The sequence below is a fragment of the Schistocerca americana genome, chromosome 2 (genome assembly GCF_021461395.2).
Source record: "Schistocerca americana isolate TAMUIC-IGC-003095 chromosome 2, iqSchAmer2.1, whole genome shotgun sequence".
Classification (NCBI taxonomy): Eukaryota; Metazoa; Arthropoda; class Insecta; order Orthoptera; family Acrididae; genus Schistocerca; species Schistocerca americana.
This window is the reverse complement of record NC_060120.1, coordinates 385369480-385387296: the sequence shown is the minus strand read 5'-3', so window position 1 is coordinate 385387296 and position 17817 is coordinate 385369480. Positions and strand designations below refer to the sequence as shown.

General features: G+C 38.6%; 1 protein-coding gene across 1 annotated transcript in view; it reads right to left on the bottom strand.

The window, feature by feature from the left end:
* Positions 1-6089: 6089 nt before the first annotated feature.
* Positions 6090-17817, bottom strand: part of LOC124594102 — a 394923-nt gene continuing 383195 nt past the window's right edge. The window contains exon 26 of the mRNA XM_047132453.1: positions 6090-7364. Within this exon, the coding sequence (XP_046988409.1) occupies positions 7071-7364 (294 nt within the window). The 3' untranslated portion in view covers positions 6090-7070. The remainder of the gene's footprint in view (positions 7365-17817) is intronic.

The window sequence follows — 17817 nt, the reverse complement described above, 5'->3', positions numbered from 1 at the left end:
AAACTGCAATCTTTTCATGGGGTGATAATTCGTATTCATCATGGAACACAAACATTTTGAAGCAATAAATGGTTTTTACCATCCAGCTTGCATGATGGATAGTCCTTGGAACATGGAAAGGTACTTGGGAGTCATTGCTGTTTGACATCCTGTTCTCTTTTCTTTTTACTTGTGGGGATGTTATTTTTGAGACTACTTTATCAGCTGGTGTTCCTGGAGCTTTCTCAAAATCAAGTAACTCTGACTTTGCACTTCTGGAAGATGACACCAATTTGGTAAATCAGCCTGAGAAAAAATATTAGAAAGATCTTAAAATACCAAAATGTGAATAGAAGACCGCACTGAATGAGTTGAGTTTTTCTCTTATTTTTGAATGTATTTATGTATAACATTTATGTTATTAATTAAAAAATAAATAATTTAGTGATTTGTTGAATTTCACATTCATTTTGCTCTAGCCTCTTCCTAGCTACCCTGCCCAATAAGATGTCCTTGTTTTGTTTCTCAAGCAGCAGGTAACTGATTTGGTGCATGAACCTTGGCTGTCTTTTCAACCTTTCGTCGATCAAAAACTTTTTCTTCTTCAGTGGTAATGATACTTAATCCATTAGAAGTCAGAATATCAAAAATTTATTTTGTTAAACAAAATCTGGCCATTTTGCTTATGCCTGACAAACTTGCAGCATGATTTTGTAGTTTCCTCCATGCTGATATCAAACTTCTAATTTTGGCGTGCTATTTCTCAGCTCCTGTGTCAGAATTTGTGCTTTCCCAACCAAATCATCACTGCTGCATGGATAGTGTAACATAGTTAATTTACATTTCTGCAAACAGTACAAGAAAACTGCAAATGATTTTTATGAAAATAATCAGTTTTTAAAAATGTAATTGGAAATCTGTAACAGGAGAAAATACACATAAGTGTATTCACCTTTGCAAGCCTTAGGAGCCAGTGGCTCTTTCTGGCAGAAGGGGTGGACGAGAAGAAAAAGAGTAAAGGAAAGGTCTGGTGAGGTTACATAAAAGTTGCCCAGAATCCCAGGTCAGGGGAGACTTACCAGATGGGATGAGAAGGAAAGACTGATTGTTGGGGACTGCACCAGACAATATTTGAAGACCTGAGAACTAAAGATGGAAAATAAGGTACTACACAAGACGGAGATTACTGAAAAAACATCCTGCAAGAGTTCATAAGAGCAGAAAATTAAGTGCATTGTATGTGGTAGAGGCAGGAGGGCAGGAAAAAAACTGACTGGTCAAAACGCAAAAGTATAGAAATCTAAAAGGGGATGAAGAAAGGTGTAGCTACTGAGAAGAGATGCTGAGACAGAAGAAGTTACAAATTAAGGCTGGGTGGCTGACGAGAACCAAGGACGTAGATTAATGCCAGTTCCCATCTACTGAGTTCTGAGAAACTGGTGTCTGGGGGAGAATCCAGATGGCCCTTGTTGTGAAACAGGTGCTGTGTTATGTTGCAGGGCACAATCTGCAACAGGGTATTGTCTTGTTAGTATAAACCCTCTGCCTATGCTCATTCATCCTACCATAACTTCATGGTAGTCATGCCAATGTAAAATACTGAACACTACATAACAGCTGGTACACCACATTTGTCATTTCACATTCGGCTCTCCCTTTGATAGTACAGGGTGACACACAATAATGGGAATATTTGAAATGAGTAGTGGCAGCCATGGGCAGATGGCAGCACTGAGGGTTCATGACAGCTTGTAAACAGTCCGCCCAGTGGAACGGACAACAGCATGAATTAGCCATAGAAATGTTTTATAAAAAACAATGATAGTTCGGTAGCGACGCAGAAGGTGTTTCGACGTTTTTATGATTTAGGACGTCATTATGCTATTCCGTCGAAACGTGATAAAATGTTGGATTAAAAACTTTGACGAGTCTGTAAAGCATGTTGGGTTACAACAGTGGTATGTAGGCAAGCTTTGTCCAGTTGGATACACCACTTGGAATACTGTTTATAAGTGGTAGCACAACTTGTCAAATCACCAGACTGACACACACATCTGCAGTCAGGGTGCATGGGATAGCCATGAGTGTGCTCCTGGTGTCATACGGAATCGCACCCCAAACCATGACTGCAGTTGAAGGTCTAGTGTGTCTAGCACGCAGATAGGTTGACTGCAGGCTCTCAACTAATCGGTTCCTAACCAACAAATGACCATAACCGACACTGAGGCAGAACCAGTTTTCATCAAAAAACACAACAGACCTCCATCATGCCCTCCTATGAACTCTCACTTGACACCACTGAAGTTGCAAATGGCAGTGGTTTGGTGACAGTGGAATGCATGCTGGAGGGTGTCTGGCTTGGAGCCATCCTTGAAGTAATCTAGTTGTAACAGTTTGTTGTCACTTTGTTGCCAGGTGATACACAAATTGCTGCTGCAGATGCTTTACAATGCTTCAGAGCCCCACACCAAACACGAAGGTTGTCCCTCTTGGTACTGCCATGTGACTGTCCGGAGCCCAGTCTTCTTGTGACCGTACATTCTGGGGACCACCACTGCCAACAATTGTGTACAGTGGCTACACTCCTGCCAAGTCTTTCTGCAATATCCCAGAAGGAGCATTCAGCTTCTCGTAGCTCTATTACATGACCTTGTTCAAACTCAGCGAGGTGTTGACAATGGCGTCCTTGTCACCCTAAAGACATTCTTGACCAACGCCAACTCACCACATCCAATCTCAGAAGTAACTAACTCTGCTCACGACCATTACATCATTTATTTAAAGCAAACATGATTTGTATACTCATAATCGTGTTACTTGTGCCATTCTTATGTGACTGGTGCGAAATTTGAATAGACATCATCTTTCAGGTGTAGAAACATGCCTACAGACTTTCGTTTATCATACAGCTCCTCCTTGGTGTTGCAGTTTTTTTCCATCAGTGTCTTTGTTGTAACAGAGACTCTTTACAGCAATACATCACCATTCTCACCTCAGCCGTCACTAGATGTAATTGCCACACCAGCCTAGTTCAAAACCAGATTTCCTGAGCCATCAGAGCCAACACTAATATTGCTGATCCCACCAAAAAAGAACTTAGGAGTACATCTTTTGTCACTTAGTATTATCCTGGTCTTCAATGTATTTATCAGCTGCTTTGATAAGGCTATGACTTCCTAAAATCATGCTCTGAAATGAGGTCCATTTTATTCGCCATTTTGCCTGCCATACCTAGAGTAGCTTTGTCAGCCTCCCAATTTCCACAGTGTCCTTGTCACACTCTATGCTTTTTCTGCACCCATTTCCCTACCCTGTGGCTCCTGCCCTGGAGACCATCCCTGCTGTTTCACCACAGGTGCCATCTGGATTCCTCCCTAGGCACCAGTTTCTTAGAACTCAACAAGTTGGAACAGCGTTACACCATGTCCTTAGTTCTCATCAGCCACCTGGCCTTAATTTATAACTTCTTCTGTCTCAGCATTTCTTCTCAGTAACTATTCCGTTCTTCACCCACTTTTAGTTTCCTATGTCTTTCGTGTCCTTACCTGTCAGTTTTTCCCTGCCCCCCACTTGTACATGATGTTTTGTCGATAATCTCTGTATTGTGTAGTACCTTATTTCCCATCTGTAAGCTCTCAGGTTTTCAAACCAACCTTGTCCAGAACAGTCCCCAAGAATGTCTTTCCTTCTCACCCTGTCCAGTAAGTCTCTCTTGACCTGGGGTTCTGAGCAGCTTTTCTGAACTCTCCCGATTTCCTAAACTTCACCAGTCCTTTTCTTTCACTCTCTTTTCCTTCATCCCTTCTGTCAGGAGGAGCCACTGGCTCCAAAAGCTTGCAAATTTCAATGTGCTTGTTGGCAACTCTATATCTTCTCCATATGGTGAGTAGCAATCTATTATTTCCATAATACTGATGTTATTCCATCCTGTATGTTCTATAGTTCAGTTACATTATATTTTTAAGGTTTCTCTGATATTAGGTCTGTTAGACAAGTATCTGTCTTGTGTCTCTCTCTCTGATGGATTTGAGCCTAGCGCACTTGCATGAACTGACCTTGAACCTTTGTGCGCATGCGTGAATTTTTTTTCTGCCTGTTGATAGTGTCAGTTGCTGGCAAGCAGCAGTTGAGTGAGGTAGTGCTAATATCGCGGTTTTCATTGCAAGGGAAATGATGAAATGGCTGGAGCAGTGTTACTGCATCAAATTTTGCCAGAAACAGGGCGAATAGCCAGGTGAAAACATTTGGAGGATTCAGATTTTGGTGACGATTCTGTGGGCATACCACAGATTAAGGAGTGGTACAACCGGTTTAAAGACAGCTACATCATCATTAGAATGTGAGCTACACTTTGGTCAGCCATCAACATGCCGAAATGACTAGGTCATTGCCACAGTCCTTCATGACAATACTCCAGCACATTCCTCACCCTTGATTCGGACTTCTTTGGTGGAACCCAGATTGCTGTGCTTCAACAGGCACCTTATTCTCCTGATATGACCCCCTGCAGCTTCTAGCTGTTGGCCAAACTCAAGACGCTATTGAAAGGAATGCGATTTCAGACAAGAGAAGACACTATGGCAGCAACGACAGTCGAGCTAAACTCCATTCCAAAAGAGTTTTTCTGCATGTTCCAATAATAGTGGCACCACTGGGAAATGTGTGTGGAGTCCGAAGGGAAATAGTTTGAGGGTGATTAGGTGTCCAACACCCCAGATAAGCCAATTGTGTCCACCCGCCCAGCCCAGCCCAGCCCTATTGTCAGATTTTTTTCTAACAGATCTTGTGAGTGACAGCTTGCTTCCAGCTATTTCATGGGTATAATATCCAAGTAAATAAATTTTCTTCTGTTAACAAATGCTTACATGCTTTTGCTACAACTGCTACATTTTCTCTAAAGTGAAAGACTGTCGGGATGGTGCAGACTGGGTCATGGACAGGAATCTCTCAGCCTGGTCTGTCTTCCTTCTGCCTGTCTCAAGGTCATTTACCTGTAGTGTCACCTAGTCAATGTGAATAGTGCTGCAAGAGTGCATTCTGTTAAGAAGACTGAAGTAAACAAACTACCTACACTGGGTAATGAATGAATCTGTCATGCAAAATTCAATATTTTTGGTAACTGATTGTTTATTTATTTATTTATATATAAAAACAAAGATGAGGTGACTTACCGAACGAAAGCGCTGGCAGGTCGATAGACACACAAAATTCAAGCTTTCGCAACAAACTGTTGCCTCATCAGGAAAGAGGGAAGGAGTGGGGAAGACGAAAGGAAGTGGGTTTTAAGGGAGAGGGTAAGGAGTCATTCCAATCCCGGGAGCGGAAAGACTTACCTTAGGGGGAAAAAAGGACAGGTATACACTCGCACACACGCACATATCCATCCACACATACAGACACAAGCAGACATATTTAAAACCCACTTCCTTTCGTCTTCCCCTCTCCTTCCCTCTTTCCTGATGAGGCAACAGTTTGTTGCGAAAGCTTGAATTTTGTGTGTATGTTTGTGTTTGTTTGTGTGTCTATCGACCTGCCAGCGCTTTCGTTCGGTAAGTCACCTCATCTTTGTTTTTATATATAATTTTTCCCACGCGGAATGTTTCCCTCTATTATATTTATTTATTTATTTGGATTTTCCGAACTTGAAGGCCCAAGGGCTCCTTCCGCTCATTCTACTGAGCCAAAATTTCACACAGCTTATTTTTACTTGAAGTGGAACCAAACTGGAGGATAGCTCAAAGGAAAGTAAAAAAGAGTGCCAAATAAAGAGTTACACGACTCCACAGGCAACTGCCATTCTATAGTTACCAAGGAGAGAATCTCTGTTTTGTAAACAGCAAAAAAAGTTTCATAGTTGCCTATTAGAGTTCAGTTGTGTCAATAGAACTCATCACAATAATGTCAAAAACAGGTGAGAATGAAGTTGAATTATACATGTACGCAGCTCCATTGTATTTTTTCAGGTACTGTATCAAAGCAGTCACTTCTATTGATAAAAATCCTGTTCATCTCTATTTACACGAAAAGTTTGTGTTAGAAAAGGTGCTATGAAATGAAAAGACATTGAACATGTTTTCAATTTATATACAAACAATATTTTTATACACATTATTACAATAATAAATAAACTGGCAGTCATATGTATGTATTTGCTTTAAACATAGCTTACTGGCTAACAAACTTTCATGCTTAACAAGAAGACACTCGGTTCTAGAAATTTACTCATTTGACAATAATAAGATTTAAACATGATTGTATCACTTACAATATCATTCATTCACACTTAAACTTTTTTGTGTGCAGCAGGTTCCTATATATATGTGAGAATAAATTTTCTACATTTGGAAACCCATCATGCTGAAGCTATGAAATCATGAGGCCACTTAATTTTGTTTTTGACACTTTTGTGACCATCTTTTGACATTATTTAAACAGTGGGACATTATTGCACAGTGCACACACAAAACTTCCAAGTTTCAACTGTAATACTTTGTTCCTTTCAGTTCTGTAGGTTATGCATAACTATTGTCAGACTGGGGAAGGGGGAGGGGGGAGGGGTCTCTTATAACATTTCAGGAGTTTTCAAGTCTTTCTTTGTTACTTGAGCAACTGGCTAGTGTTAAAGTTTTACACATAGATCCTTAAACTGAATGGTCACATAACAAGTTTTACAATTGACTTTGGTATCGACAAGTAATTTTAGGCCAGTATCATCTGTATCTGTGGAATAGCAAACATATCTTTCTTATCATAATGAGAAAGAGTAGGAAAAACGTCAGTCTCTTACAGTATATGAGATGCCATTTACAATGCTTATTGTGCCTTTAACTATGTTGGAGGATGAAACAAAAATGGTTGCAATGTATATACAATATTTTGTACACACAGCATGTCATGAATGGCACTGTAATATCATTATTGTTGTTAGTTTGAACTGTTTTTGTAGTGTGAAAGAGGTTATCCTCATCACTTTCTGATTTGACAGCAACAATTGTTTCTGATATGGTGTCAGAATCTTTGTGGGAGATCATTTTCACTTTTCACCGCATCAGAAATACAAGATATCATTCTTGGATTCTGAAATACAGCATTCAGCCAACAAAACTTGAGAGGTCAGGTAGTTTAAATGCTACTCCAAGAGGTGCTGGACGTGGTGATCTCGGTCGTGGCCTAGGTCTCTGCCTAGGAGGGGGTGGCAAAAGACCTATGGGTACAGAAAGTTCTCTTGCTCTCGATGGCAATGGTGCAGCAGGTGAGTCGCCATCAGGTACTTGAAGCAGGAATCCGCACTGTGCTGTGCATACATCGTCACGAAACACTGCATCGCGGCCTGAGTCTCGCACAAGCTGACTGCAGTCCGATATCCTCAGCGAAGCACACTGTGCCTGAAAAATTAAAAAATACATCTTTGACACACTTGTTTTTAAAGTTGACTGCTTTGATGCTGTCCATCTTTTCCTATATTGTGCCAATCTTTTCATTCTGTGTAACAATTACACCCAACATCTGTATTACATTGTCTTGTCTTGATCTATGTTTATTTTTCCCCCTTACTGCTTCTTCCAGAGCCAGGTTAAGTATTCCTGGAAGCTGGAGCAGATGTCCCACTAACCTCTCTCTCCTGGTAAGCAACTTCTATTCTCGCCCACTTCTTTTAGAGACTACTTCTTTTGTAGTTTATATGTCCACTTAGTTTTTAATGTTCTTCAATGACATCACATTTGCAGTGCTTCCAGTTTCTTCTCATTTGGATTTTCAGTGAACCATACTTCCCTTTCATACCGTTTTGTGTTCCAAACATACATTTTCATGAACTTATTCTTCATTTCCATATCATATCAAAATATTGCATCAGTAGAGACTTTTATTGAAGACAGCTTTCCTTGTGTGTGTTAATCTACTTCTGATACCTTCCTTGCTACAGACATTTTGTGCAGTCCTCCTTCCAACAAGGAGAATTGTTCCCCTTCTTCCACTACTTCGTCGTTCTCCTTTCTAGTACTCTTCATCATTTTTGTCTTCACTCTATCTATTGTTAAACCCCGTTCCATGCCTTTCAAAAAAACAGTTCCTCTAGGACTCCGTTACATCTAACCTGGAGGACTAGGTTGTCTGCAAAGTGTAACATTGCTGTATGTTCCCCTTGACTTTTATTCCTCACCTGTAATTTACTTACACTTCCTTTACTGCTTCTTCAACATACAAGTGCCAACCGTGCCTAACATCCACCTTAACATGAACTTGCCTTTCATTTTATTACATCCACTTACATTTTGTAAATGTTATAGATTACTCTTCTGTCTCTATACTATAGCCCCAATCTTCTAATGACTGTGAATGTCTTGTGCTATCTTACACTGATGAAGGCTTACTGTAGATCCACAAATGCTTAGGAAAGTATTCTGAGTTTTTTCAATCTACTACTTGTGAGCCCATGTGATGTCAAAATTCATTTCAGGAAAGGGAAGAAGTCCCAGAGAAGCAAACTGATTCTTCCTCCAACCTATTCTTCAGTTTATTAACATATTCAGCTATTTAAAAATGTGACTTAGCAAACTAGCTGTCACATTCATCTGCACATAGAGTTTTGACACAAACTCAAACTGGTTCCTATAGTTCCCATATAGTTCAATATCTTCGAAGAATATCATACAATCCTGTTGGCTTGTCTGAGCCCAGAACATTCAAATTCTGTTTGTGTTATTGGATCGTCTGTTCCATACCAACTTCATCTTCTTCTGTCTTTGGGACAGATCCTTTCCATAATAAGTCTTCAAGGTACTTCTGCCCTCTGACTGCCTTTTCTTCTGCATTTAGTAGTTTTACATCTGCACTTCCTAAGCTAGCACTTTTACACTTTACCTCTAAGACATTACTCTAAACCATCCTTTACATCACATCAGTTTTTCGTAAAAGTGGCCTTTCTCGATATCTTTGCAAGCTTCTCTCACCTTTCTGATTACTCTCAATATCTTTGCAAGTTTCTCTAGCATTTCTGTTTACTTTACTTCCCAAGCAACCTATAGTACTGTATTCTCACTTCATTTGTAAGATACTTATAGTTCCTTCCTTTGCTCATAAGGTCGAGTATTTTTTGAGACATGCATGGCGGCTTCTTTCTTTTTCTATACCCACAGTTTTCCGCCATCATATTGCATTCCTCTTCTACTGAATCACTGTTGACACTTACTCAGGCCTTCAGTCATAGTCTCTGAGAAATACCACTTCATATCGCTATGTCCTATATTTTCAGTATTTAGTTTCATTTTTTTTCTTCTCACCTTGAACTTCACCCTTTTGTTGATAATTACTAGTTTATGGCCTGAGTCTATTTACTTATGTAGCTACGGTTTTCTGTCCAGGATTTGATTTTTAAATCTTTCTGTGACTATGTAATCCAGTTAATATTTCCCAGTGCATCCTGATCTTTTCCAAGAATACCTTCTCCAGTGATTTTGGAAGGTGTCCACCACAAACACTTGAAACCTATAGCACAACACTAATGGTGTCTCTCCCCTCTCAACACTTTCCGCCACTACATATTCTCCAATAACTTCCCTTTCCATCACCTCACGCAGAATAACATTGCAATCACCCATGGCTACCAAATTTGCATCTCACTTCAAATATTTTACCAATTCTTCTATTTTCTTGCGTATTTCATCATCATGTGATTGTGATGTGTGCATGTAAACCTGTACGACAGGTGTTAGTGTTTGCTTAGTTTCAATCCTTAATAATAATAATAATAATAATAATAATAATAATAATTCAGTCATTGTACTGGCCATAGTAACTTACCACATTATCCATATTTCTGTTCATAATTACACCATTCACCGTTCACTGATACTCTTGTTATTAACCTATAATCATCTGACCAGAAAATTCTGTTCTTTCCACTTCACTTCATAATTTTTTTCCAATTATAACTTCAGTCTTCTCATTTCCCTTTTCAGGCTATCCAGTTTCCCAGAAACATTCAGACTTCTAACGTATCACACAACGATTGGTAGAATGTTGGCTTTATTCATCCTCCTGCTGACAACCCCGTCAAGGGAAGTCCCTACCCAGAGCAGAGATCTAAATTGGGAACTGATTTACTTCCAAAATTCTACTGAACGAAGTGGCCATCATGAAATTAATTTTGGAAGACTACATGAGTTGTTATATGTTTTACATATCTTCAATGCAGTGGTTTCCATTGCATTCTGTATACTTATGCTGTTAACCATTGTTGATTCTTCCACCTTCAATGGCCTTTTCACACCCCAAAGGCAAGAGGGTGCCGTGAATCTCCATCCACTCATCAGTCCCCTTTTTGATAATTCCATTGGCAGTACGAGGGTGACATCTTCTACCAAAAGTTTTCAGTTGCCTTAGCTGACAATTTTTATTCAAAACGTATGCAAAAAATATAGGTAGGAACTTCAGAAAATAAGTTACACACACTATCCCTTGCTAAGAGTATTTCACAACAAGATTTGCATGATGTCAGAAGAGTAAACTTTTCTGGGTTTCCTGTAGAGAGCTCTTCTACACTATGGACAAGAGGTGCGTCACAGTGTATCTGGAACTGTTACCCGAAGTTGAAGAACATGAGACAGTATGAATCATGTATGCAAAACACAGATACACAGTGAAATTCTGGTGGTACATGGACCAAATTTAATGTCACGTCCAGTCATTGTGAAATGGTGCCCACAATTTGACAAAGGCTGCCCAGGTGTGAGTGATGCTGATTGGGAAGGAAAGCCTTTGACAGTGACCACAGATGACAATGTCTAGGCAATCATGAAGCTGAAAGGACACCTAGGTGGAAAGCGATTTTCCAGTACTTCGGACGTTCATACAGCAGTTCTCAAAGACACCCCCCCCCCCCCCCCCCTTCATGACCAAGTATCACTCAGATTGGTAGAACATTCTGACTATTGCTCACCGACACATTGTAACCATGTTAAAAAATAGTGTCATATATCTGTCTCTTTGAAGTGTAATGTAGCATTCAATAAAAGTTACTTGTCTCACCTTAACACTGTGTAACTTACTTTATGCAATATCTTGTAATACAGTAATACACCATGAAAGCCGTACTTATTAAGGACAAAAGTATCTCCAAATTCATATTGCATTGAGGAACACCCAGCTCTTGAGCATGAGTGCCTTCTTTCGGCAGTCTCCCAACTTTGGCAAGAGCTAAGCAATCTTTCACATTCTACTTGCTCTACACATTTTGCTATCTGAAGTGACCATTGAAAGGATCGTCTATGCCAAATGCAAACAGTGATCTGTGAGAGCAGCATTGACACTTAGTTACTCCTTGGTTTATGCATTATTTTTGTCCGTTCTATGATTGTGCAACTGAAACTGGTATTACGAAATGAAAAGTAATTTGAATTTGCTCTTATGATTTATTCTGTCCGTTTTTCCTATATCTTGTCTTACAAGTACCATTATCAGTACTGATATGGTGAAATACAGGTCCTCCCTTCGTGTCTAGTGACTTTCATCTAGCCATTGCTGGGGGAGGGGGACTGGTATGGTACCGTATTTACTCGAATCTAAGCCGCACTTTTTTTTCCGGTTTTTGTAATCCAAAAAACCGCCTGCGGCTTAGAATCGAGTGCAAAGTAAGCGGAAGTTCTGAAAAATGTTGGTACGTGCCGCCACAGCTTGCCGTCGAATATATGTAGCGCTATACAGGCATGCTTTGCAGGCACAAAGATAAATACTGGCGCCAAAACTTCTGCGTCAATAAATAAATAAAAAAAAGTGGAAGACGAGCTTTGTTTCCTCCGCCCCGAGTTTCGACCACTGCATTTTCATACATTATCCATCGAAGTAAATACAAATTCTGTATTGTTCATCTTCGAATGTTGCAACGTTTCAATGTACTACAAAAATCCGACTGGCAAGACTGTTAGGGATGTTTGTCAATATGGCCAACTCTACGTTCTGAATTTTTTCCCACCTGTGAGAAGAGACGGTTGCCAATAGGAACTTTTAAGAATTTTGAATCACATGCAGTATTCTCTTCACCATAAGAATAATATGAATATAAACATTTTGCCATGTATTCTTTCGTGTTTGCTGCTATCTCATTTAAATTCTGTCTGCCTAATAAACTACGAAACTAGAGTGAGACAACAGCAAACGCGGAAGAATATACATGTCATGTTTATATTCGTATTATTCTTATGCATAATAGTGATACAGTCAGAAATGAAGCACAGCAATTGACTAGATTTTTAAATCTAAGATGACTCTAATTTCTGTGCAGAATGTAATGTACTACAGAGGCATCTGCAAAGATTTTCAAACGGAGAATTTTCGCTTAACTCTCGTTCAGATCTTCTATCTATCATATGCAGTCTATTATTTGGTTCTTGTCGATCATTATCAAAGAACGCATCAGTGTAAGTAACAACAAATAGCAGTTTCTTGCCATTGTTTTGCTAATGAGACGCTTCCACTACTTTAAAAAAAAAAAAAAAAAAAAAGAGCGCGGCGGTAGGCACGCACAAAAGCAAGCCATGACGCAAGTGGCGACAGGCCGTAAACATTATCAGAATGCGACAAAGCATCTTCAGCTTAGAGTGACGTCAACACCTATAACAAAGAGAACGGCACTTATCAGATCAGAGAAAAATAAGCAATCAATTCAAACCAGACAAAGCACGTGAAAAAGGAAGGGTACCCGTATAAATACGGACGGAGCGCCTGACACATAGCAGTGGCTACCTGGGAAAGCTTAGCTGCTAAGCTTATGACTCGAACCAAACTACTGTAGCTGTATCGTCATTCATTCGACCTAAATTGTGTTTCATATTACAATGGACCAACATTGTTTCGATTTGAAGGTGCGACCTAAAACTTTTCTCCCCCCTTTAATTTCGAGTCTCATTTTTCAGGTGAGGCTTAGATTCGAGTGCGGCTTGGATTCAAGTAAATACGGTATGCTATGCTATGTTATGTTATGGTACGTCATGTCTCCTATTCTGGAGAAAACCAACCTACCTGTATATAGGGTATTATTATGATGGGGTTGTAACTACCAAGCATTTTAAGGTAACTGCCAGTGCTCCCCCTGGGACAAATCTGTTGTTTCCTTTCTGTCTGCGTCTTGTGTAACCACTTGGTCAAATGTGACATGTTACAAAGTGATTGTGAATCATGTTTTAGAGATGCGATGTGAGAAACGGCCCAGAGTTTACCTAGGTGGGTGTGGAAAACTGCCTAAAAACACATCCGGGCATGCAGGCACACTGGGCCCCATTGTTAAACCACAAGGTATTTTTTTGGTATAGGGACAGCATGCCTCTCTCTGTCCCTGACTAGGTGATGTGAAAGAAAGGTATGACATTCATATCATGGACAAAAAATAAGAAAGATGAGAAATTAGTTGGAATATTAAATAAATTTATGCACATATATTTTTATGACATTTATATAATGATCCTTACTAATAAACTATTATTTATATTCAAATAATCTAGAAGGCAACTCACTCCTGCTCCATTGTGATATTACTTCTTCACTTCGGCCTATAATTCAGTAACTTGATTTCAAATAATGCCTTACAAAAATTTTGGTATTTTTCACAACCTGACCTGTGGAATGAAGTATTACTTAAATTTATACATGTTTTTCTCTGCATGTAACCACTGTACAAAAAATCTCCAGTATAATAAAAAATCCTGATTAGAAACCAGTGGTAGTGTAAGCACTTTGGAAGTGCTGCATCATACAACCTCCTAATATTATTGGTAACATTGAATTTGGGGTGCACTGTGGGAAATTTCTTATTTTAAAATAACATAAAACAAAGTATTGTAGATACCAGTTTCATTCTGTTTTCCTTACATAGAGGTGCATTTAAAGTTTAATTTATTAGGTTTTGAAAATGATATCTTGAAGGTGGCCTCTGTCCTCTTCAATGCATTTGGGGAATCGAAATCTGAAGTTTCAGTCCACTTTGTCCAGCATGTCTGTCTATGTTGGCAATAGCAGCACAGATACTGTTCTGCACCTCACCAGGGTCTGTGGACGATTGGTATACACCAAATATTTTAAAAAGCTCAATAAGAAAAAGGTGCATGGGGCTAAATCTGGCAAGAGTGCTGGCCACTGAAGATAGTCCTCAAAAAGATGAGATAGTTGGGGAAGTGTTTGCCCAAGTGTGCCATTGATGTTCATGCTCTGTGAGCCGGGTGGCACTGTCTTGTTGGAAGCACACATCCCTCACATCCATTTCTTCAAGTTTGAGAAGAAAAAACTCCTTAATCGACTGGAAATAACACTCAGAAGTGGCCATAACTATCTTATTGTTGTCTCTGATAAACCAAGGGCCAGTTTGTTGGTCAATTTGGGGCAGGGAACCAAACAGCAAGGTCAGCCGTCTCATCGGAGTAGGGAAGGATGGGGAAGGAAGTTGGTGTGCCCTTTAAAAGGAACCATCTCGGCATTAGCCTGAAGCGATTTAGGGAAATCACAGGAAACCTAAATCAGGATGGCCGGATGTGTGTTTCAACCGTCGACCTTCCAATGCACACCAGTCATTCTGTAAATAGGTGCTACTCATGAAGTTCCTAGGGGTTTGTGCCACTCACATGTTTTGTTTATTTACACATCCAGACATATCAAAATATCCATTGTCACTGAAGATAACGAGGATGTCATGAGGCAGGTTTTCGATCAAGTCCTCACGTGCATTTTCTTTTTCTCTGTTTGGTTCTCTTTTTTTCAGTTCTTTTATTAAAAAAAAAAAATAGCTATGGCCTTGCATCCCCAAGAAATAAGTTCTGTGACTGTAAGCGACTTCAACAGCTTAAGTTTTCACAGTTGTCCCTCTGTGAGAAAGTTGCAATTAAGAAAATGAGGTCATCAACACCTAATATTCTAATATCTGAAGCAGTCATAGACAGCAACAAGAAGCACATTCATAGCTTTGATTCTGAATGGTTTGAATGGAAAAGTTGGTTTCATAACTGTGAAGTAAAAAAATGCTTTGTTTTGCTTTATGTATTAGCTGCTTGTAGGTGACGTAACATAGACAAAATATGGTTTTAGAAATATAAAGAAAATGAAAGAAAACCCCAAAAAGTATGAGAAGTCACAGAAGCATGTTGATAATGTAGTTTCACAGTCACTTTTTGGATCTATTAGCATTAAGATGAAATGTACTGAAGCCTACAGACTTTGTCAATGAAAATAATATAAAGTTAAAAGGCAGGTCAGTGTTGGCCATAATATTGATGTTTTATTGATAGCAGAATCGATTTTCAATCAGATAGTGATCATCTTCAGTGCTGTACAAATTAAACTCAGACACTGGTATCAAGTTATCAATAACCAAAACTGATCGCTTCTCAGTTTTGGTTATTGATAACTTGATACCAGTGTCTGAGTTTAATTTGTACAGCACCGAAGATGATCACTATGTGAGCGAAAATCAATTCTGCTATCAATAAAACATCAATATTACGGCCAACACTGACCTTCCTTTTAATTTAAAATATAAGGTCGTTGTCGCCAATCAGTAATATAAAGGTTAAAAAGAACCATGAAATTTTGTCCAAAACAACAGACTAAATTTTCTTTTTTGGGAACTCTGAAACTCCTTTACATGGACATGATGAAAAGGATGCTTCAGTAAATCCAGAGGTATTTAAGGGATTAGTAACTTCTGCATCTACATTGGATTCAGATTTGAAAAATTATTTAGAATCCTGTGCAGTTTTCACAGGTGTTTCTAACACGATTCAGTGAGAGATACTTGACTACACGCTACAAAAGAGAGAAGGACAGATATTAGAGAAGCTTTCTTTGTAGCCCTCGTGGTTGATGAAACAACAGATGTTTCAGAACACACTTAAATGGTTCTTGTTGTATGGTACATATTGAAGTGGAAAATATTTGAACATTTTTTGAAAGTCTTTATTTCAGAAAACCAAACTACAGACTGCATATCAAGATGTATTTTAAAATAATAGGGTATAATCCTTCAAGGAGAAACTAATAGTGCAGACATTTGATGGTGCAAATGTCATGAAAGGCAAAAAGCCGGATTTCAAGCAAAGTCAATGCAGTTTGTAGTAATACACATTTCATTCACTGCTATGGACACTGACTTCAGTGTAATAAAGAGATGTGCAGCAAGTATTGCATGAAATGTGAGAATATTTTTCTCTAACATTCTATCTATTCCATAATTCTTCTTAAGACACTGCAATGCATGTCCATTCTCAAGAAGCATATGGATGTCAGGCTTCCACATCAATAATCTCCTATAAGATGGAACTACAAATTATCAATCATAAGCAGAGTTCTTGTAAATTTCCAACCATTAAAAAAACAGTTGAAACCATTGCAGAAGCAACAGGGATTTTAAAATACTTGAATAATTTACACTCAAATTCAATCTTGAGTAATTGTGTTGTAGTTAATGACTATATGGCAACATTCCAAAACCGCTACTTTAGAATTAAGAAACTCAAAGTTCTGTGAGAATTCTTTAAAGACTTTCATGGTAAAAACTAAGGAAGTGTGTGACTGTATACGTGTTGATACAATGGACAATTCGTCTTCCACCAAACACTCTGTAACTGCTAAATTGTTCAGCAAGAAATGCTTCATTGATTTTAAGAATGAACATCCTACACAAGAGATAGTGCTGTCTGCTGAAGCATATTCCATTACTCACAAAGAAAAGCTTGGAATGGAATAATAAGTGTGATATTCAGTCATATTGAAAATTAACTGAGTTGCTGAAATTTATCTTGGGAAAAAAAAAAAAAAAAAAATTCTGGACAATGTTTTAATGGAATTATGAACATAAGCAGCAGAATGCTGCTTTTCAACACTGAAAAGAATAAAAACTTCTAAAAAACCCAATGAATTTGGAAACACTAAATATGCTTACAATGCTGTAAATGGAGACAAATTCCCACAAATGTTATCCAGAGATCAAGGAGAAAATTACTGATTTTTTTGTTCGACTTGAAACAAGAAGGATGGATTATCTTTTTAAATGTATAGGTCAAGCTTTAACTGTAAAAAATTAGGTTAGAGAAAGTACAAAATATTTTACTTAGTTCTTTTAGGATGCCTGCTTCTGTGCAAGACCCTCATGTAGCGGGACCTAGGTTTGGTTCCTGGTTCTGCCAGGTTGTTTCTGAATAAATTTCCTTTTTATATGTGTTTTTTTTCACACAATTTTAAAACAAAGGCTAAAAATTTTATAGAGCAGGACCCCGCAAATTTCAGTTATGAGCCAGAACCGCTGAAAACCCTACAATAAAGAAACATTAACATTTACTTTACAAGCCTTTTGACAACCAATATCTACAGTCAGGTGACAGAGAAATTGCTTGCCATATAATGGACATGATGTGTGTAATCTCAATTATGGTTTGTGTAATGTATAAGTGCCTCTAGACAGAAAGAGATCCATGAAGAGGGACATATCACAAACTCTATGGTGTACTGGTGTACACTACAATGTCTGATTCTGAATAACTGTTATATTCTTGCAGTTTTATGTTTCTAAAAATTCCCATGTATACTGCATGTATTACTCACAGGACCCAGTTTCTTCCAGCGTAGACACACAAGTTGTAATGGCTTTATCCCGGCTATTATACAATGCAATGATTTGGCCAATAAGGAAAACCAGTCATGGGTTGATAATTACCTTTAAATTTGAGAAGATATCACAGCAATAAATATTTATGATGCAAGATAATATGATTTTCCTCAGAATCCAAGAGTTTACCAAAATAGCCAAAATGGCATGCAAAATGAGTGCATTGGATAAATATGAATTTTGAACTTATTTCA